The sequence below is a fragment of the Struthio camelus genome, chromosome 1 (assembly GCF_040807025.1).
Source record: "Struthio camelus isolate bStrCam1 chromosome 1, bStrCam1.hap1, whole genome shotgun sequence".
In the NCBI taxonomy this organism is placed as follows: domain Eukaryota; kingdom Metazoa; phylum Chordata; class Aves; order Struthioniformes; family Struthionidae; genus Struthio; species Struthio camelus.
The window spans coordinates 63,733,248-63,756,428 of record NC_090942.1 but is presented as its reverse complement, the minus strand read 5'-3'; the positions used below and the strand labels follow the sequence as shown (position 1 = coordinate 63,756,428).

Sequence of the window (23,181 nt, the reverse complement as noted above, 5' to 3'; positions counted from 1 at the left end):
CAGATCTGTGTGATGAATTGGTGGAGCCACCTTATAACCCGGAAGGTACAGTATTCAACAAAGGATATAAAACTTCCTTAATGAAAGAAAAATTCTCTTAATAAAAGTAAAGATAGCTTTCTGAGGGTATGATTGAATTCTAGGGGCACTGATCTACAGAATTTGCTGCATTACATGTAAGGGGTGTGGGGGAGGATTCAGGAAACTAAGTCATTGACCGCAATCCACTTGTGTTAGAAACCGAAAGAAGCAGCTTTAAAGAGAACTTAATTTGTAAAGACATACACTCATGAAAATGTACCACAGTACTGTGCACTAAGTCTCCAGGGTGCTCTAGCTTACAATAGTGCTCTTGTCTGTTATGTTAATATTGTAACGCTGTTTTTATAAGACGTGGAAGACATTGATGCTGACTGACTTGCCACTGCATAAATCCAGCTCCAAACGTCAAGGTGCCAGCAGCATTAAAGTGATCTATGCTGGGTGGACAGGATGGGAAAGAAAGTAGCATTTGTAATTGGAGCTTTTCTGAAAGTCTGTACTGTTATGATGACTCTATGGATTATATGCAACTGCCTAATGGTAGCATAAAAAAAAACTGAGAAGGCTGTAATTATGTGAATATTTATGATACAGCTTTCCTTTTTTAAAAGCACCTGGAGAGATGACCTGTCAGTGCAATTTGTAAATATTCTGTGCTTCTCTCTTCTCTGCACTTTGAGTGGTATTTTCAAGGGGACTCAGCACTGGCCTAATTGTGATATTATTGAAATTAATTCTAAAACCTGTTTCTTTCCAAGGAAGCTGTTAAAGCAATGCTGACTGCTTTTGGAAATCTACTCTATGCCACCTCCACCCACCTTGTTTTTTATCAGCTGACTTTAAAGGCTAATCATATTTCTCTCATTTAAAATTAAAAAGTAGCCACATTCTAAAAACATTATTTATCTAAAGATAAATATATAATTGGCAGGAATCCACTACTGGTAGAAGCATATTTCCTATGTATAGTTAAAGTGAATCAATGTCATGTTGTACCTTAATTAGACAACAAAATAGATGTATTCGAGAGTGTATATTCAATCTATTACCATTCAGTGATTTTCCTCATTGGTGCAATGGTTATATTTATAATTCCCCGTTCCTTTGCTTCTCCCTCCCATCTTCTTTTCCCTAAACTAGCGGATGAATGGATCGTGGCTAACCCAGAGCTGACAGACAAAACGAAGTTCACTATCAATGGCCTGCCGACTGGCTCAAAAATCCTTGTGAGAGTAAAAGCTGTAAATGCTGCTGGTGCAAGTGAGCCTCGCTACCACCCACAGCCTATTTTAGTCAAGGAAGTGATAGGTAAGAGCCTCTTGCTTACGCTCACACACCAAGATACTCTGCTTCCATGCTTAGTTTTGCCTTTTTAAGGCTAATGCCTGCTAGCTAATCACATGATACGGCCATACAAAGTCATTTTGCAGTGCCTAGAAATCATGAAACTATCTTTAAAAATAGTTGGGATTCTTTTTATTTCTTTCATTTCTGAGTCTTCATCTCTCACGTTCTGAAGTCTGAATTTTTTCATCTCTGCTCAGGCTTTGAAAGGCTTTTTTGTCTGCAGCACTAGAACTTGATTTTCCATTTTTAAAATAGAGCTAAGATTTTCACCCCTTCTTATCCCCATGGCATTTAGGGTTACACACACTGACAGTGGGCTAACTGCAACATTGTGGGACCCAGGAATATTTAAGATGCCTCACTCACTAGTCACTTCTAGGAACCGTAGACCACACATTTTCATACTAATAATGATCAGCACCAGTATTGCCCCACTTACAAAAGAAGATAAACGTCAAATGCAAGCTTTCTTCTTTTTTTAGAACCTCCCAAGATTCGTCTACCAAGACACTTAAAACAAACCTATACTCGAAGAGTTGGAGAAACTGTGAATCTTGTTATTCCTTTCCAGGTAAGAACTAAAAATATAGCTAGAAAATATTTATTTTTCCTATATTGCCACTTTTAAGCTTCCTTTCATGCAACTCTGGTGGACCAGTAAGTTAATTTAAATGGGCATGGAAGCACACAGCTATACATACGTATCTGAAAGCTTTTTCTTTGACTTCCAAAAGACATGATGTTAAGGAAATTAATTAATTGGGTAACTAGCACACACAGACTGATTCATTATCTGTCATCCACAGGACGCTTATAAATCCTCCCAGCGGACGTCGCAGATGAGATAATCACTAGCATGACACGAAGAGGTTACCCTGGCAGTAATTAGATACGGTGTCAAGGGTGGGATTGTAACATTTAATCATTGCCTTGTCTTGAGCCAGGAAAGGGGAGGTGCAGACTGGGCAGAGTTTCATTGTCTCCCACAGAAACATAGCAACTTTAAAATCCTTGAGATCACAACTACGGTATCACTACTTCCAAGGACACAGCACAGATTTCCCACGGCGGTGTGTTAACCTTCATTCCCGTACCTTTTAAAGGAGTGAGTTCCTCTTTACCTTCAGGGTCCTTATTCTTCTGAAGACAAGAATTAAAACTGAATTCATTTCTAAGTCTTCTCTGCACACGTAAAAATACTGGGCAAAATCTGACTTCTACAAGGCTAATAAAAGCTTAATAAAAGCCTGTTCAACAATACACAGAAAGATACCCTGCTCCTAAGAAGTTAAAACAATATTCTGTGGTTATTCTCTAAGCTAAGGCACTCAAAAAAGGGGTGAGGTGGTAACCTCTTTGGATGGCACTTGTAAATTGCTTGCCTCCAGAGGAGCACAAATCCCCCAGTAATGCAAGTGGAATTCACTCTCGTCTCATTTAAGTGCCTAAATGGGCACTGCCCTACCAAAAAATGTAGGCATCTCACCCCGGACTGTATCGATGTGGTCTGCCTAACAACCATTCCAAGTGCTTTCCCAACGAAAGAAGAGCAGTAGGGATCCCTGGAGGTCCAGTCCACTACTTAGGTGCCCTCTTCTTTTACTGGCGGTGTAGAGAACGCAGGCGCTCCTAGAGGCTGAAACATTTTGGTGCACATTTTCTGTTTTTTCTTCCTCTTCTTTTAGGAAATTGGAAATAGTTTGTCCAATCTGAGCCTGAATTTGCAAATATTTTCAGTCTGCTTTTTAAAAAGATGCTGCATTTCGGGTGAATTGATGGGATTGCCTCTCAAATGGTGCATGATTTTAATAGAATTCTCACTGTTTCTTTCAGGATGGTTTTGACTTCCCTTTTGAGGCTAACATCAATATTGCTTCTAAAATCATACATCAATTGTTTTCTGACTTCTTACAGGGAAAACCAAGGGCGAAAGTATCATGGAAGAAAAATGGTGCTCCAATAGACAAGAACCAAATCAACATCCGCAACACTGAAAATGACACTATCATCTTTATCCGAAAGGCAGAAAGGAGCCATTCTGGAAAATATGACATGACAGTGAAAGTAGAGAACCTGGAGGACAAAGCTACAATAGATATCCAAATTGTTGGTATGTTTTGAAAAACTAAAATAAATGCATGCCAGAGAAGCCTACTCCAGCCTTTTCAAGGCTATGGGAAAACAGAGGTATCCCAGAGAGAACACCTTTCTCTACACCGATAACTCTCCACATCAGATTACTTGGCTAAAGATTTGTGGTTTCTAAGTAAACCTCCCTAAACAATGGCGTGTGCTTAACAGAAAATGCTAGTGTCTTTCAATACTTCATTGTTTTGCTTTTCATGTTCTTTTTTTATCCAGTACGGAAGCTTTTTCCTCTTGAGTGGTATCCATAGCCAGAAATGGTAGTAAGGTCCTCACTAATGTAATGTGGAAGAAATCCTAAGTGTTGAAAGAACATGAAAGAAGGCAAGAAAGACAAGAAACTCATTTACTTTTCTGCCAATCTATTTCTTTACACAATGTGCAAAACTTACACACTGCCTATGAAATGATGGACACGTCCTGTTTTAAGAACACATTTTCAACTGCTTGCAACTGTCCTAAAGTATCACATCCTTATGCAATTAAAGACCATATTATAGTTCATATCTCCAAATTGGTCAAGTTAAGTTTTTCATAATTCTGGCATGCCCTAACTTTTAAAAGTTTTATTTTGCAATCTTGGCATTCTTTTGACGTTGGGAGAGAAAGCAAACACAGTGGAAGATGTCAGCTGCCATATTTTCATTACAGATCGCCCAGGCCCACCAGAGGTGGTAATGATTGAGGACGTCTGGGGAGAGAATGTAAATTTATCGTGGAAGCCTCCAAAAGATGATGGCAATGCTCCCATTACTGGGTACACTATTCAAAAAGCAGACAAGAAGAGTATGGTAAGTAATAAGTAGCTTTTTAAAAGGCTGATGTACTCATGAACTACTTCCTTTTAAATACAGAAAACCTTATTTGCTTATAGTTGTGTAGATGGATAAAGCATTGAGCGGTCAATGTTTGGAAAATCTGCAAAGCACATTTTAAAAATCCCCTGTTTATTGTATCTAAAATATAGGAATCAAAATGTTTTCAGATTATGCAGAAGAGGAGGACTAAAAGGGAAAGGACAGGTGGGCTTGGGGGAAGTCTTTCTCTTTTTTTTTTTTTCTCTCAATACAGAGAATAAAAACCAAAAATATTAATTTTGAAGGCAGCAGGTTGCTACTAGAATCAAAATGCAGTGCTATCACTTTTAGCCCTGTAATGTTGCATTGTGTAAGTTGTAATGCCACTCCTTACTACACATGGGGATAATGATACACACGTAATTTATAAAATGCTTTGAGATTTACAAATGGAAAGTATGATATAAAGTTGTTCATTATTTTCATTAAATAAACATCAATTTTATACTTCCTTAAAAGACGGTAGTTAGATTCTTACATTTAATGCTACAAATGTGAACACTAGACATCTAGGATATTATTTTGGGAACCTAAGAGAATGTTTTTGCCCCCAAAATACCTTAATATGTTGTTCTGCTCCACGGTCTGATCAGTTCATTCCTCTTGTGCCTCTATTTTCCTTCCCATTTTTCATTTTTCCTTCCTCTTCAGGCTGTAATATGAGATGGTCTCTGTACAGTGACCATAAGAATGATGTCCCCTGTCTCTAAGTTACTGTTTTAAGGAGAAAGCAACAACAGCATTGTCTAGGGTCCAAAGCGTCGTGGGTCACTCATGACACAGTTTTCCTATATTTTCTAGTGTGGAATTTTGAGGTTCTGGCACAGCTGATCTACAGAAGGTCGGGGTCCCAAAAGACAGCTCCTTAACAACAGTTCCCCAGAGAAAAAAACAAAACACCCCAGGTTCTATGGAGTGGCAGTGCATTTCTGAATATGATTATCCATATTTCTGGGAAATCTAAAATAACGCAGCTGTTAAAATAAAAAAAAATCAGTGCAAACTGTGGCATAGGACACTCAACAGAGGTGCATCTTTAGAAGGTACATCTTTAGAAGATCAAGAAAACTAGGTAGGGCAGAGTAAAGAAAAGCAAAAACGTTGCAATTGCATTGTTTTTTACATTAACTGTATTTTATCTCTTTTACATTAATCTCTTTTATCTCTGTTTACTATTTAGGTATTGTGTACTAGGATAGAATCCACATGCCCCGTTTAAAGAGATGCCTTTCATCTAACTATGATTCTTGCAAGTGTTACACAGTTAGGTGCCTGAAACAGGATATGCTTAAACACTTAGGCCTTTGCAAGAGATGTGTGCAATGCCGAAATTAGAGGAATTCTGAGATGGTGAGGTCACATCCACAATAATTTGTTTAGAGAGAGGACAAGAGATTGACTGTTCCTGTCTTCTAATTGCTTTGATCACTGTGTAATATGCACTGCCCCAAATTTCCGGAGTTGCTTATTGCAAGCTCATAGCACCTTCTATTTGCAAAGAATTTCTGGAATTGTAATCACATAAGAGCTGATATGACTCTTCTCTACTTGCCTCCTTCCAGGCAAAGATCTCTGGATAACTTTTATATGGTTCTCCACTTGAGCTGTCTGTTATTGCAGCAGGCTGAGGCTCTAAAACCCACCTCCCCATCTCAGCCTTTAGATTTAGCTTTCAATCTGGAGGAATCATCTGGACTGTAAAGGGATGTGTTTTTTCCCCCCCAGTCTGCAGTTTTCTTGTCATCTGCAGCGATACTCTCTCTGCCAGCAGAGCGGAGTCCGAATGAGGGAGCCTACCTTGCCTTGCACAATGCAGCCTTTATAACATTGGATGTCCTGGAAAGATCCCTCCCAGCCAACAGAGTGCAACAAATCAGTAGGGTTCACTTTGCATTCAGCTTGCAGTGCTCAGTGGTGAACCGTGTGTGATACTATCACCCACTTCAGATGGAACAATTCATTATGGTTAGCTTCACTATGCTAGTAATCATTAACACACCCTTAAAAAAAAATCTCTTACTCCCACAGGCTTGTTGATCCTTCCAAGCAGTTAATGGCTGAGATATGCTGTGCGCTGCCGGGAGGCTTAGTCTCTGTGCTTGTGTAATTTCAGGAATGGTTCACAGTAATTGAGCACTACCACCGCACCAGCGCCACCATTAATGAACTTGTCATAGGAAATGAGTACTACTTCCGGATCTTTGCTGAAAACATGTGCGGCCTCAGCGAGGATGCAACAATGACCAAAGAGAGTGCTTTGATTGCAAAAGATGGTTAGCTAATTATCAATTCCTTATCCAGAGGGAAGGGGTGTTTTCAGAGTATGGAGAGTGATGAGAACTAAAGGCCATGCCTACAAACATTCACATACGTTCTTAACCCCAAGATCAGGTGCAACTAACAGCTAATAAGTCATTATTTCATCCTTATTAGGATATTTCATGTTAGGACACTACATTTTTGGCTTGTCCACCTGGTCCATAATTTTTTTTCAAGGATGGGACATTTTTCTCAGGTTCTGTCACTTTCGATGATTTTGGATGGCATACTCTTGTCACCACTGGCAGATCTAAGTTGACAAGAGCTGGAAGAGGAGTTAAGAAGCTGTTCAGTTAGAAGTGGTAGGTCACTGCCTCCCAGTGGACACCCAGTATCAAGGGTGCAAGTGCCTCTAGTCCATTTCAGGGCAGGGTCCAAGAGGTAACTTTAATCCCCGCTGAGCACCATCCACAGGTGGAGCAGGACAAATTTAGAATCTCTGCTGTATCAGAAGTCTGGACAGTTCAGAAAGTTTAAGGGTGCAATGGCACTCGAAACAAACAAACAAAACATTCATTGCCATTTTATGGAAGGGAAATTCTACAAACAGGTTGTTTAAAGCAAGAAAATCAGACCACCTCAATTTGTCTGAAAGAAAGGAATATATCATTGCCATGATGTGGAGGACAGACAACGTGTACAACCCACACAGACAGGGATCTCCTTCCGCAGAGCACAAAATCTAGAAGCCCTGGGATGAACAGATAAAGAAACGTATTCCAGGCTCCCTGACATGTGATGGGGAACCAGGCAAGCCTGAAATGAAATTCTCGAGGTCTTGGGGTGGAACTTGGACGTGAAGCCACTTCCTAGTTAATGCTGGAGTTCCAGGGATTTTCAGGTTCCTGTCTCCACAGTGGGTAGCAAGGTAGCCCTAGGGTCTCCAGTCTGGAAACATTTAACATTGCAAGAGTGTCCCTGACCCATAGCCTTAGAAAAAGCCCATATTCCCACACAACCCACTTGATAAGCTGGCAGACAATTGGACATGATCTCTGTTTCATCAAACATGCTTTGAAACCAAGAGATTTTGATAAATTAGCACTTTGCACCAGCAAGCTGTTTGAGACAAAGTCTGCCTAGCTCTACATCCAGACACCGTAGTGTGAAGACAATCAGCCTAAGTTCAGGGACATAGATGACAATTCCTGCAGCGTGTATTGGCCATAGAAAATGCCTCTTGTGATCATCAGAAAATGAGCATCCACATAAAAGGCTGAAGAACTGAAGGTACTGGTACTAGAACCGACTTCCACTATTAAAAAGAAAGCTGCTTTTCTATTAGAAAACAGGGATTGTGAACAAAAGACGGGCTTTAGGAACTTGCTTTCGTCACTCTTATTCCCTCCTCGCCACCATGAGGGCAAGTATCAGGCCCCAGTTGCACTGGAATCAGTATGAGAGTTTGGATCAGGTTTCAGTGAGGCAAAAACCTTTAATGATAGCTGTGCAGAGGAAGTGCACAAATGCTATTACCGGTTATGCTGGTACATAAAGCACTGCAGATCAGAACAGACTCAGGCTCTTTGTATCTTTCTAAGGTGCCAAAATATTTAGCTACACTGTAACACTGCTCTAAAATGTTGTATTTTCATTTCATAGGCAAAGTCTACAAATATCCAGTTTACGAAGACTTTGATTTCAGCGAACGACCACTGTTTACTCAGCCTTTAATTAACACGTTTGCCGTAGCTGGTTACAACGCTACTTTGAACTGCAGTGTTCGGGGCAACCCCAAGGTACAGCATATCTCCTAACAGAATCAATTAAATGCCCAGAGAATTTAATCTGACAAGAAAAATTTTAATACCATTTTTATCATTCCTCTCGTTGACAAGCCAGGCTGAAGGAAAAAATGTGGTATAGGCTCTAAAGAATACAGAAAAGGTCTGGAACAAGTCCTTTAAGCATTCTTCCTCGTTCTGCCATTGATTTGCTGTACTGCCAGACAGATCTCCTTCTGCCTCTACTTTACCTAGTTCTGCTATAGGTATTGTAATAGTTATTAAATCCACAGATAACCCAGTGAGAGGATAGGACCTCAGCAAATGACTGGGCTATACTGGGTCCAGCTGTATGGTTAACATATCAGTAAAGGTTGTGGCTAAAATAAAACCATAATTATTTTATGAAAATCTAATTATTGTTTAAGATAGTGCATTGCAAAAACACATGGGGACCATGTAGGTTCTTGGACCATTGTGCAAAACATCTTCCGGTTTCTTGTGAGCTGTGTCTCTGTGATCCATTTTCCACTGTGAAAAAATGAACCAACCTAGCAAAATGAGAACTCAGAGTGTTTCTTTTAAGAACGTGTTCACCTCCACAGTTTCTGACCATTCTGTGTGCAAATTGTTTTAAAAACACGCTTTATTGATTAACTTGGAGAGTTATTCAACTTTAGCAGAATATCACAAAAAGATAAAAAATATTTCAGTTCATAGACCTGTGCATGTGGTTTTGGTTTTGTTTTTACCACAGCCCAAAATAACCTGGATGAAAAACAAAATTATTATAATGAATGACCCAAGATATCGAATGTTCAGTAACCAAGGTGTCTGCACCTTGGAGATCCGCAAACCCAGTCCATATGATGGAGGCACTTATACCTGCCGAGCAGTCAATGAACTCGGAGAGGCAGAAGTTGACTGCAAACTGGAAGTAAAAGGTAAGTGTTTTAAATCATTGCAAATGCACTGTTTTTCTGAATTCCACCTAAGTAGGAGTCAAAAGTATGAAAGGTAAATGCAAAGGGAGGTTCAAAAAACTCTTTTAAAAACTTTCCCAGATGAAAAGAATAACTTGGTTGGGATAAAATAAACTATATTAGTAGCTTTATCTCTTTGAGGGCAATGCTATACCCTCTTCCCACTCCCCAATTCAAACATTCATTGATTGCAAGGGCTTTTCACAAGTGAATCAATAACAGGCTATAACTCTTAAAGCTATACCACTTAACTCTAGTTATATATATAACTATACCACAAACTCTAGTAAGACTCAGTCTTGGAGCACATGTCTTTGGGACAACATTAAAAAAAATCATCTTGGCTAGGAGACGTCCCAAGGAAATGGAAAGGGAAGAAGGAGAGAAGAAAGCAAAAAGAAAGAAAGATTAGTTTAAAGCAGATTTTGTCTGCCTTAAAATGGTGTATCAAACAAAACAAACGTTTGCCTCCAAGAAAATCCTCTTAGTGTAGTTTGTTAGCAAAAACGTGGCAAAAAGTAGTACGATTCCCAAGGACACAAGCTGGTTGTTGAAGTCGCTGTATTTGCTTTAGCGCAGAGTATTCAAAATTATGGATTTTGCAAATACAGGAAAAGAGGAAAAAGAAGTCAGACTTTTACAGCTGAAAACTTATCTTTATTCTTATTAATAGGTATAGTTTATGAATTCCAAGTAGTTTAGCATTGCCGGGGACATCATGAATGGCAGTAGGCTTTGGATTGAAATACTAATGAATAATCTAAAGAGAATATTTTTCAGAAAACTGCTTCCTCGTAAAAGACGGGGTCATATTTAGCTGGACTAACTTCCACCAAAAGCTGTTTGCCTTGATTATGGAAAAAGCTGAGTGTTTCTGAAAAACGATTTTGAGGTTTTAAGTAAGGCAGGCTGCCTAAAGCCAACCAATAGGAAGTGTCTAACTCAGGAATTTATATGGAATTCAGGCTACCTGAATGTGGATCTCATTATATTACCACCATCATGCTCATCTATAATGAAAACCAATATGTTTAATATCTTTATGAATTGTGTTATGTTTGTTTTAGATTACAGCTTGCATTTTCCACAGTTACTCACGTATCTTGTCCCACAACTCAAATCTGCTGGCAAGGAAACACTACAACAAATGTTTGGTCTATAAACTTGTACATACAACTCATGAAGTATGCATAATATCATAGTTCTTAATTGGCATGATTTATTTTTAAGATCCTGTGTTTAAAAAGTGACGCCCTTGTCTCAAAACTATGAATCTTTTCCTTAATCCCAGGCAAACTTTCTATTTTACAGCCTAACAGAAAACTTCATCACCTGCGACAGGTGCTTCATTTATTCTGTATGCCAAAAGACCAAATTAGTTTGCTATTTCATTAAACTTCCTAAATCCCCAAGCACTAAAGTCCGCACCCGTACTTACACTCAGTTCTCACTGAGTCCAGATGTTGCCCAAGGTTACGGATTGTTCTTCAGTAATTCCCTTTTCAGTTGTTGTGAAAAAGGGATGCTTATGCTGCTCTTGGAACTTTTTATCGCTGCAGATAGGATAAATTATAGTTTGCTATTTTTGAAGCATGATACAAGGGTCATGTCTTCATTCAGGTTCCCTTTCCAAGAAATCACTTGTCAATAGCGGAGGCTGTTCTATGCTATAGGTCTTGAGAGATGAGTTTAGAAATCAATTTCTTACTACTGCAGACTTTTATACTGGTAATTGAAACACGCTGGAAATGCTTAGATCCTTTTCCAGTCAATTATTAGAAAAAAAAACTTATAGTTCTGTTCACTAAAGCAGTTATTAGGTACATTTGAGAGGACCTCCTTGAGAATTTTTGCTGCCATATGTTTATTTAACTTTTGTAAGTCCAGTTTTCTGAGTAGTGGTCTGAAACAGAGAGCACAATCCAATACCTCCACAGACTGCCAAGCCTTTCCCGTACACAGCTGATTCTTTCCACAATGGCTATCTGATAAAAAAAAAGTGTAACAAGCAACATGGCAACAAGCATTTAGGGTAGACAGCAGTAAGGACAGTGAAGCACTAGAACAGATTCCCTGCAGCAGTTGAGAGCCTCTGCTACCAAGCACTTTCAAAGGCAGGTTAGACGAATGACAATGGTACAGTTTATTGCTAAGGTTAAGGAATGCACTAAATGACCTGCCAGGTTTCTGTGAGTCTGTGATTTTAAGTCAGTAGTATCCCCCCATCATTGGTCCCACAGGAAATCTTGGATAGACACATGGGTTTTGCATCGTGTCCTGAGGGCTGTATTATTTATGCTGTCAGCTGGTTGCAGCATGTCATATAGTCTCAATTGCTCTGGCACCATGTCCTGGGGTTGCAGACAGTCTTTGCTACAGTGAGAATGAGGATGTAAGAGTTACTCCCTGTAAGCAACATTGAGTCCATCCTTCCCCACCTTTAAGCAAAACCTCCCACAACCACCAATGGCAAGTTGTATGTAGCATGGACATTTCCAGCCTCATAAATACCTTTTTTTTTCCCCTAGAAGAAAGTAGTGTCTAAACTTTAAAAGATCAATTGAAAAATTGGAATAGACTCTAAATACTATGTCACAGACATCTTGCTCAGAGCATTTGATCCTACAATATCCTGGTTTTGCATGACATCTGGAAGAAGCCCTCAAAAAATACTGTCTGTTAGCCAGTATCTCACCTGGGCTGCATGTTGCTCCTCTCCCCTTAGCTATGTGACATGCTGCTTCATTGACTTAAGTCCTACCTCTCTTAGTTAACCATTAGTTTCCAAATCCAGTCCCAAATTAACCGTCACGTTAAGCCTACTTGATTTGTGAGTCCTGCTTCCCTCCCCAGGGTTTTGGGCTGGGAGTCGTTGCCCTCCTTGGGACTCCTTTCTGCATCCTGGCAGATTTAACCATCACTTTCGTCGTCTTTTTGGAGAATGCTCAGACTAGCAATCTGTAGACAGCTGTTGTAAGGGTTCAGTGCTGACAGTCTTCAAATGACTGGCAGTTTGATGAATTCAAGGAAGACAGCAGCTGTAGCTGGGCAAACCGGGCTTGCTGTGTGATACAGACAAAGGCAAACAAGTATTAGGCCACCGGAACGTAAAAACATAATATAGACCTTATTTCACCCTTCTGTCTACTTAATTGTTGTACTATCATTCTCTCAACTTTCCGAGCCTGTTTGCTCATTTAGGAGGGATGTTTGGTTGACTGCACGTCACAGTGACACAGAGCAAAGAGTGATGGATTTCTGACTCGCTGGAAATGGACTGCAGTGTGTGTGTGTGCATGTGTGTGTATTTATATGTATAGATTTAAACTGGTACACCTTTACTTCAGCAAGGAACAATCAGGGTCTGAATTTGTAATACTGGCATCCAGTTGAATGTTGCCTGAATAAGGCCAACAGGCTCGAGGCTATGCTGCATACCTGGTGAACATCTCACCTGCAGTGCGGTTATTATAGATCTTTCGATAGTAAATTATGCTAAACAGCTCTGAGCTATGCAAAGGTATATATCGCAGTAAGTGAGTTTTCCTTAAGCTGGCTAGAATTGCTTTTATCCGCCTCTTTCTGAACTGTTGAAGATCGCAAGTTTATCATGTACATATATATACACAGTCCTAGAAATATCACAGAATTACTGAGAGAGCAGTCTAGGATTTGGGATTTTACACAGTGTTTGAACAACTGAGGAGCTATGAATACTCAGGCCATGAATGCTCTCACTGTGCTACACTCTTCTACTTGGCCTAGCCATTTGCTTACAGTATTTTAGGTGCCAATTTAAAACCCCTACCTGTTACTAAATTTGAGTCTCATTTCTGGAAAGGTCTTAATGACAATTATGAGAACAAGAACAAACGGTTCATTTTTAAATCCTTATTTTATCCTCAAAAAATTTTTTTTGCATTCGCTAATGTTACTTCAGATAGAGAGTACTTCATTCTTCTATTTTCAGTTTTGCTGAGTGAACTTAAAAATGGCAGTTACATCCTGCTCAGTACAATTGTATGTACAATTTTTAAAAAAAATGTGTGCTGAAAAATATCATGCTGCAATTTCTAATACATTTTAGCGAAAAGAGTAACTCCTCCTCACATGAGCTTGAACAATGACACATACACAGTATCTCATACTCTTCATATTCATCTTACTAAGGAAAATAACAAATACATATTTTTTAAGTTTGTTGAGGTAGATTCCTACATATGGCTGTAAATCTCTCACTACAAACAATAAGGAAATGACTCCTTATTAGCTTCACTGAGATCAATGAAAAGAAACCGATTAAGCAGCATGCTTTCGTTATCATGGAACAAACAAGGGTTTTTGGAGAATGTTCACCCGAAGAGTGAAATCAAGGCTGGTGATCACTCTGATAGGCTGATGCTAGCAAAGATGCTATATGATAAATGCTGAAAAGTAAGGTGTTAAAATCAACTGAGAACAATTTCAAATGAGAATAAATACCACTATAAATATTCTAATTCTGCAGTGATATATCACGGAGTAATTAACCCAGGAGAACCATTCTTCTTGGCGGGGAATAACCAGGTTTATAATAAGCATACTCCGCTGGACTTTCCATTTCATCCCCTTCCTCTCTTTTCACATGAAAATGTGTTTTCTGCATGCAAAGTGTGTATTTACTTGCTTTTTTAGATTAAACTAGCTAGTGGCTCATGGCATACAATGTCTATGTCACATGAGCAAAGAAGGCCAAACTAATCAAGAATAAAGGAATTTAATGTCAGAGTTGCAAAATGTTCAGACATATTTCTGCTATGTCGCTGGGCGTAGAACCACCGGTACATAAAAGGAATTTATTTAATAACTGTTACTGCCTTTGACCAGAATACTTAAGCCTTTCAGGAGATAGAAATTTGCATCTCAAAAGCTAGCTCTAAGTTAGAATTACTGAAAGAACAGAAGTATCATAAAGTCATTTGCTGTTCTTAAAAAGCATTGCTTATTATAGATTAGTCTTTGATTACTAATTAGTGCTCAAAATGTTAATCCATGCCTGCACTTACACTACCAAATCTAAGGATAAAATCTTGATCCAGCTGAAATCAGTGGAAACTTTGCTTTTAACATTGCCCAAATCCAGAATATTGACAGAGCAGTTTTAAAATGACAGAGATGCCCAGAAACTTGTCTCCAGTATTTTATGCATCAAAATGAACTATTTCAAAACTAAAAACATGTTAGCCTAGATAATGTTCCTCTATTATTTGAAGTATTAAGGTACTTTTCCTAAATGGCTACAATTGTTACCAAGTGCTTTTATATGTGTGTATATATATATATATATATATATATATTTATGTATGTATGTTCTATAGAGTCAAATTGCTTAATTAAAGGGCTCCTGTAGAGTACATGGCATGCTTCAAGTAATGTAAATGTGGATGTGTGACCAAGTATATATTTTAGTGCACAGCTATGTAATTCATCTGTACTTGATTATTTTGCCTTATAGAGTTTCGACATATATATATATGTTTCAGTGTTGTGTGTGTGTGCTTTTTTTCCCATGGTGGAAAACACTATATATATATATGTGTTAGCTTCTTTCGAAGCTACGTTTGGAAACTTTGTCAGGTGCATAATTTGGTTCCAATCAATACTCTAGACTAATTACAGGAGTTACAGTTACTTGAACATATTAATATAGCTTTTACATATTACTGATAATTTTGAAGTGGAACTGGATCCCTACCTTTTACTCCTCATATGCTTTTATTCCCACATATTTTACATGACTAAGGATTAAAACATCATCTTGGCATAATTGTAAGCATAATTTCACTCAACATTTTCTCTCCACTTTTGTGTTTGTGATTCAATGGTTACTTCTCTTTCTCTCTCTCCCTTAGTTACACAGTAAGGATTTTTGAATGTATATTGTCATCTAAGGTAAGCTTTCATATGGTTCTTGCATATGAAGCTTATGTCTGTTTTCCTGTCATACAAAGTCTGCCTAGTATGGCATGATTTTCATTATATTACTTAATGAAAATGTTTTTTGAAATGAGTAGCATGATAGTTTTAATGCATATTAAAGCCAGATCTTTATAATAATTGCTTGTTACCATATCCTTGTTAGTAGCACATCCTGTTACTTTCTAACAGTGCACATGCTTCAGTGGAATTTAACATAGCATGGGTTAAGACTATTAACTAGTATGAGTAAAATGCAAGTAATGAAAGAGCATTCTGCATTTACAGACAGTTATTTGCATATAGGAATATACCTCTACATAAATGAAATGTTTATTCAACACTTAATTTCCTTTAAAAAATGAATGATTTTATCACAATTTGCACTTCATGAGTTGAAAAGAATGCTAAAAAGCATGCATTTTTTTTTTGGTCTGCATTGTGCATCCACCTGAAGTTGGGAACAAACAGTTCTGAAACAACAGTGTTACATGAGATAGCACAGTTACTTATAATCCCTAGTAACTAATAGCACTTTAACTGGATGATCCTTGTGTTAATGAAGGTTATAAATTCCTTAAATCTGTAATCAGTATAATGGCTGTATGTCAATATCAGCTCAGCTGCATTTAGCTGAAGACAGTAATATATTCATCTTCAAAAGGTACTTTTGCTTTAAAACGTTTGGTGTGCTCCGGAAAAGGCGGAGAAGGTAAGTGCAGTTATTAGTGGATGGTTTGCAACTTGCAGGACGGAATAATCATGCAGACTTTTAAGAGGAATAGTAATGGTATGCAGCTTTCTTACCGCATACGCCACCTCTCCCTTTGAGAAAGGACAACTGCTAATGTTTTTAGCAAAATATTTCTCTTTTTCCCACTGTTCCTTCCAAGTGCCAGCTGATTTCAGTGACATTAACAGAAATACTAATGTATTTCTTCTACAGGTTTCTAGGACATTTTTTTCAATGGCAAGAAATTTCAGCTCTGAATTGGATTATTTGTCTTAAGTTACTAATTGTATGTCAGTGGGATGTGGGCGGCCCCCACTGGTGTGTGAGACACTAGACACAAATACTGTTGGGGGCAGTAACAGCGAATGTTACTTCTGATACCTGCTCTGTGAATACTGACACCAATCATAAAACTGCAAAGTGAAGAATTTCCTTTTCACAGAGATAGGAAGCAAAGTTTTGTCCAGGCTGGAGGAAACTTTTGGGGGGCTTGTGCGCACGAACGTTCATTTGCTGCAGCTAATGAACATGCCAGCAGCTGGAACCAAGTGTGGGGTAAATCCCTCCCATGGGTTCGTGTGGCAGCCCCACAGCGACAGGCAAGAGATTTCACAGAGTAAAGCACCTGGATCCAAGGTGATTCATGCTATCTACTTCTTACTCAAAAATGAATTGAAAATTGTTCTTCGTTTCAAACCTTCCCCAGGAGAAGAAAGCTTTGACTTTCATCAGTTCTCTCTGGAGTCTAAATTTAGGCACCTGTATCTAAAATCCTGACTTTTTCCATATTATTCTTCTACATAGGTCATCCCAGCTGTAAATTTCAAGCAATGGGATAAATATTTTGCTAAATATCTACAAACTATTATAAAACCCAACACTAGCACAATTTGAATGTCTCTGCATGCTCTCCACAATTCATCTTTATCCCTTGGTGTCAGGTGTTTTCTACATTCTTCTTTCTGGGCTGAATTCCATCTTCAACTACACTCCTTACGGACATCAGAGGGTTACTTGCAGTGAAGCTTATAGTCTATTGCATGGGGTGAGATAAATGACAGACAATGACTTTCCAGAAACGAAACTTGCCCTGGGCAAGAGACCAGTATAAGTCCTCCACAGAGTAAAGATTCAATGATGGTTAATTTTTGTGCTGGAAAACATCTTTTGAACGGAGATGAATTTTATCCCATCTCTAAATGAAGTAGAGGAAAAGGGACTGACTAAAGCTGTCACTTAAGCCAGGAAAATAATGGTACCAGCCTATCGCTTCGGGGACCTTCAACTTGAAAATTGTTTTGCTCCTTGTTTGTAGGTGGGCTTTCGCTCTTCAAACTATTAATGGATGGAGTGCCTCCGCATATCATTGATTCATATATGCGTGAAGTACAGCCAGAAAAAACAGAGGGGAAGTGAGAGTCTGTCCACAGCACTTCCTGCCACTGCGTTCGAAAGCGGTAGCCAGAATTACAGCATTTTAGTTCTTGCAATGGCAGAACAAACGTGTGGCTGGGGAATTTTCTTTTTTTGTTTCTTATTTGTTGTTTTGTTTTCCCTACCTGCGCTTACTGAAAAGAAAGAATACGCATGGATTGCTTTGGGGTTGAAATGAACTGAAAACAACACACATTTTGTAATGTTCAGCTTTATTTTCTGTTTGATATTGTGTTTTGTTTTTTAACGAGGAAAGAGGAGAAGCTGTGTAATAAACATGAGGAGGCAGTCGGAGTTTGTACTCAGTGGTACAAAGCATATCTTTCTCAGACTGAAAGCATACGGATTAACCAGTAGTCGTGCAATAAGACCTTTGGAATACATACCTCTTTGATAACATATCTTATTCATCTGAGAATTGTTTAACAGAATAGGGTTTTACTATACGTAATTAATACACATGCACTTCAAGATCATTTTAGCTGAACACATCTTCCTTTAGAAGTTTTGATTTCCTAAATTCCTCCCATAAATCTCTCAATTGAACAGTAATTGTTTTATTTAATGTACAATAAATATGAAGTGTTTAAGATCTATCAAGTTATTGTTCACTATTTTTTAGTCATTGTTCTGTCTCATTTTACCACATTTCTTATTTGCTTTCCACATACTGTGAGGCAGGAACTTGAGCCCACTGTACTGAGTGGGACACAGTATCAGCAGTCACCTGATCCAGTGGGCTTACATTTTAAGAGGCATGACATAGAATGTGAACAGAGAAAAAAGCTATCCAATACATGCAATTTTATATCAATATATTTTCAATATTTAAAATATTACAAATATCAACAGTGACAGCTTTCATCGTCAGGGAATCAGCTCCCTTCCTCAGCAATTCACTGAGCTCTTGTAGGTGTCATAGCAGACAAGTGACTCAGACTCTACCCCTAGTGAGTTTATTGTTATTGTGTAAGGCGAAAAAGTCTTAGATAAGGTAAAGTGGTTGCATTAATCTTCCAGCTCTAGGATTATTAACCTCCTACAGAACTGCGTATTAGTAATATTTCAGGAGTGGTGGTAATTGCCTCTAAGTCTCCAGCAAAGTCTCAAGCATGTGAGATAGGGGTTCACATATAATTTGACTAGGTTGCCAATTCTTTGCCCTCCTGTCATTTATTTACCAGTTCTCAGTGCAAATGTATAGGTAGGATAGGTTGTGAGCTTACTGACTAGCTACTGTCTTCAATTATGGTATATTCAGATAATGGGCTACTAAGATCAGTATCAAAGTCATTGCAAGATGGTTATTTTCAACTCAGTGCATTTTCAAACATCTAGCAACTAGCAATTATGGAATAATAAAAGAATGTGTTATTATGAAAAACTATTGCCGATCTGGTGTTTTTGCATTTGGATTACCAATTCTTATTCCCGTTTGGGGATTTGATTGCCTTTTCTTGCTTTGTTCTGTCAGTCTTACTTGCTGTGAAATCCTTTTTCTTTCTCCTCTCCTTATCTTTGTGATTTCTTCTGTGCTGCCTTCTGTGCAAGGAACTCTCCATTCCCAGTGATCCTGGAACCCCCTAACCTGCATTGTACCGTGCTCCTGCCAAAATCAATTCTTTCTCTTTTCCACACACAACTACACATGAAAGCATGCAACACCTCCAAGAAAAGGAAAATGGAATAAATGATTATTGTTCTTTATTCTGTATCTCACCAATGAATCAAGTCTTCCTTTGTCTTTCATTAAGCCTGCAAGGCTGGGAGGGAAGGTCAGTTTGAATTTATGCCATGCAGCTTTAAGCACATGGCCCTCATTTAAATAATATCACTTGGTTGAGACATATTACGGTTAGCACCATAGTCTTTAATTATCATGAGTTTGTGCTTTTCAGTAAGCCAAAGAGGATGTTTATAGCCATCGATGCTTTGTGTGCAAGTACATTTACAGCTGCAAGCTTACATACCTACTGCCTCAGCCTTAAGCTATCATATATAATAACCTGGTGGCCAGCATAAATCTCAGCTTCTATAGGCTTTCTGCAGACAGAATTAGCTACTCTAATTTCTACCAGATGCCAATAGCGTTAAAAGACAAGCTTAACTAAGCTACTTTTCACTGCCTGAACACTAAGCTTCATATTCAGATGTCCTTAATCCCACCTCAGTTGCTTTGCCATTGGCTGTCCCTTAGGCTCTGGATGCATATTGCCAATAGGAAGTACTAGGTACGGGTCGTGGGTGGAATTTAGGCGAATGGGCATTAGTGTGCTATAAATTCATACTCACAATAACTACCCAGACCAGCCAAGCCTCTGGGCTCAAAACTGAATGAAAATTACTTTGAGAGGAACGACAGGATATACTCTATGAGTGCAGGAGAGGATTGGATGGGATAGGAAAGGAATTTCAAGATCTCAAAAGGTTGAAGAACTTTAGAGAATAACGAAAGATAAAGTTTTGATTTATGATGAGTTGCCTAGGGGGATTCTCCAGGGATGATGTTCAACAGATTAAACGCAGTGACCAAAACTCAGTTAAGAGAACGCTAATGAAATCTGAGGTTAATACTGTCTTGGGAGGATAGAGACATACTGCAAGTAACAAAAACTTTAGGCAAAACAATCCAGGGAGAATAGAAGCAGCCGCAGAACATCGTGCTGTAAAATATATGGCCCAACGCTCCCAAGACAAAATTGCTCCAAAACAGGCTCAAGCAGAATTTCAAAGAAATTACTAAAGCTCAGAGACCTAGGAATGAACCAGAACTGCAAATAAAACCAGTCATGTGATAAAACGTAAAAGCAAAACATAAAAGCTCCAAAAGTGAAACTAGCAGTGCTTATATGGCTTATGGTTACATTCCGTGACATGCAATATGATGTGAAACTGGTTTGGTTTTCAGTTAGTTGTATTGTTCATTTTATCTGACCTTTATGTACAGTCTCCACGAGCGAATAAGGATTCAGGCTATATAGTTCATCTGTCCTTCAACAGTATCATCAGCAGGAGTCTCTTGCCTGCCCACTTTTACAAACCTGGTAGGAACTTAGTATTTTTGAAACCTCTGCCTTGGTGCTCAGTTTGACTGAAACAGGTCAAGGTCTTCAGAAAGTTATTACCTGGAACAAGAAGGCAGATCCGAACAAACACACACACAGGAGGGAAAAAAAAAAAAAAAGGGTTAGGTGTTTTTTTTTTTTTAAAGTCAGATGAAAATGTTTTCTTTTACCTTGTTCTCTTTGCCCATAGAAGGGCGTTTGGTGCACAAATGTTACTGATCCAGCCTCAGATCAGTGTATATGGGGCTTGATAAAGGGCACTGCAGCCATACAATCCCTTTGAAAAACCACAGCCAGTGTCAGCCCGTTTTTACCTCACAAATGTATAAAGGGGAGGAGAAAAACACAGGCAAACCTGTTAAAAGGAGGTTTAAATCTGGATATGCTGTTTATAAGGAGGTCTGTATTGAAAATCAGAAATGCTAAAAAATAATCCATTAAAAATTGTGTTTCTTTAAGCTTCCCGTGTTCCTTCGTTTAAAAAAAAGAAGTATAATATTGCCACCTTTTTTGGAGCACTGTGAAGGGAGACTTTATAAGTGTTTTCTGTTGCATTTTGAGATTCTGGAGCAAAAGGCATTCTATTTTAAGCACAGTGTACTTACTGTCACTTGGTTTTCATGGCCTGCTTTGACTGACAAGTGAAGCTGCTGCTTTGCTGAAGCAAAAAGCATGTGGAAGCAAAAGTTAATCCTGAATACTGAGGAAGTGCTGAATATCTGAAGCACACTGGACTTCTAGTTTTAGGTTCTCCTATGCTATGCTTTGTTGCTGAATACTTTTCAAAAACAAATAAACAAACAAAACTTCCCTAACTCAATGACAAATTCAACAGTAAAGCCATTTCTTCCTTTACTTATTTAGCCCTCACTTTCTACACCACTTTCATTTTCCTCTTACTTTCCCAGGCTGTTTTCCTTCTTTTTTTCTGCCTTAATTGCTTAAGTTTCTAATTAAGAACATGAAGGCACTAGTGTCTTGCTTGTAACTCTTACAAAGACAAAAAATTCACTTTTTTCTCTTGGCATCATGAAGAGCTTGTGCTCTCTCTCCATAAATATCAATACCATCATGTTCATGGACAACACTCATTTAGACTGAATTCAGGAAACAACATTTTACCTTTTTCCAAACCCAGTGATTCCAATGGTTTGGGTGTTTTTCCCAATTCTGGCTGGTTTTGAATCTAAGTAACTGTCACATTTCCCTTTTGCCTTTCTCTAAGCGGCTGTCATTGAATTTTCCTTTATCATATTGTGCGTTACCACCCCACCATTTCTTGGCAGTTCCTCTCTTCTCTGTTTCGGCCCTTAATCCCACTTGCAGTATGGTATTGTATTTACTGAACTGCAAATGAAGTTGGCAGAGCAATGACATAGCATTTTGAGATGCACATGCTGTATCAAGTGATTTTGAAAACACCCTTTTCCTTATGTCAAACATTCCTGACCCTTGCAGCAGAGAAACCTATTCAACATATTAACTTCATTAGACAAGGGAATCTGCTTACTCTGAATAACAGGAAACTGCTCTGTCCGTGAACTTGTTTTGTTTGGCCAGAAAGCTGCAACCTCTGGCCCAAAAGGAGTAACTTAACAATTATTTCTACTTCTAAGAAGATACTATTACGGTATAGACTGGTCAAAGATTGTATTTATACTTTCCACTTTGTCTTTTACACAGCTTTGCATATTCACCTTTCCTTGGCCACATTCAAAAAACACATCTTCCCAGAGATTCACAGATATACCCGAAACTGTTCACACAACTAATTAAAAAAAAAAAAAAAGAAAAAAATCTATTTAAAGCATCACTGTTTCTGAAAAGACATAGGTATTTTGAAAGGCCTTCTCTAAGCAGGTCACAAAAGTAAATCCAGTCCTGCCTAGTACCGTGTTCAGATCCCTCCCTCTAAGCCTGGAGGTAGTGCCCCCTCTGGGAGAAGGGCTGGCTCTCAGGGTGGGCACGTCCCTGGCAGGCATAATCGGCATTATTTCTCCATTGCTTCTCAGCAGGCTCAGCCGCGCTGTCCCGTGGGGCCCTCGCTCGCGGCCTGCACAAGCCCTGCCTTCACACCTTGCGGCGGGGCGGCCAGCAGCGAGCCTCGCGGGCCACACGCCAACCGGCTCACAAAACACGACGCCGCCTGGGAGGATTGCACGAGGGGGAAAAAAAAACAACAAAAAAATCACAGTGGAGAGGGACGAGGCCCCCAAAGCCCGCACCGCACGGAATGGCGGCGGCAAAGTCGCGCCGCCGCCAAGCTGCCGAGGCGGGGGCCGCACGGAATGGCGGCGGCGGCGGGCAGCGCGCGGGAGGGTCGCTCCGGCGACGACCCGCCGCCGCGGGGGCCGCATGAAATGGCGGCGGCCGTGGCAGGCACATGGGAAGGCCGCTCCGGCGACGACCCGGCGCTGCGAGGCGGGCGGCGGTGCGGCCGAAACCGCCGTGGCCGGGGCAGCCCGCTCAGAAGCCCGGTCACCGTGACGGGGGCAGCGCGTCCCCCCCGCGGCGGAGGGGCCGCCCCGAGCCCTGCCCCGGAGCGCTGAACCCGGCGGCGCCGCAAGCCGCGGCGGC

At 39.5% G+C, this 23,181-nt stretch overlaps 1 protein-coding gene across 1 annotated transcript in view; it reads left to right on the top strand.

Annotated features, from left to right (window-relative positions):
* The window catches only part of MYBPC1 (myosin binding protein C1), a 51,839-nt gene extending 33,704 nt beyond the window's left edge, over window positions 1-18,135 (top strand). Inside the window, exons 21-30 of the mRNA XM_068944701.1 lie at window positions 1,183-1,350; window positions 1,872-1,960; window positions 3,304-3,499; window positions 4,186-4,325; window positions 6,505-6,664; window positions 8,313-8,449; window positions 9,192-9,378; window positions 13,925-13,983; window positions 15,309-15,348; window positions 17,421-18,135. Of these exons, the coding sequence (XP_068800802.1) occupies window positions 1,183-1,350; window positions 1,872-1,960; window positions 3,304-3,499; window positions 4,186-4,325; window positions 6,505-6,664; window positions 8,313-8,449; window positions 9,192-9,378; window positions 13,925-13,983; window positions 15,309-15,329 (1,157 nt within the window). The 3' untranslated portion in view covers window positions 15,330-15,348; window positions 17,421-18,135. The remainder of the gene's footprint in view (window positions 1-1,182; window positions 1,351-1,871; window positions 1,961-3,303; window positions 3,500-4,185; window positions 4,326-6,504; window positions 6,665-8,312; window positions 8,450-9,191; window positions 9,379-13,924; window positions 13,984-15,308; window positions 15,349-17,420) is intronic.
* The last annotated feature ends 5,046 nt before the right edge of the window (window positions 18,136-23,181 follow it).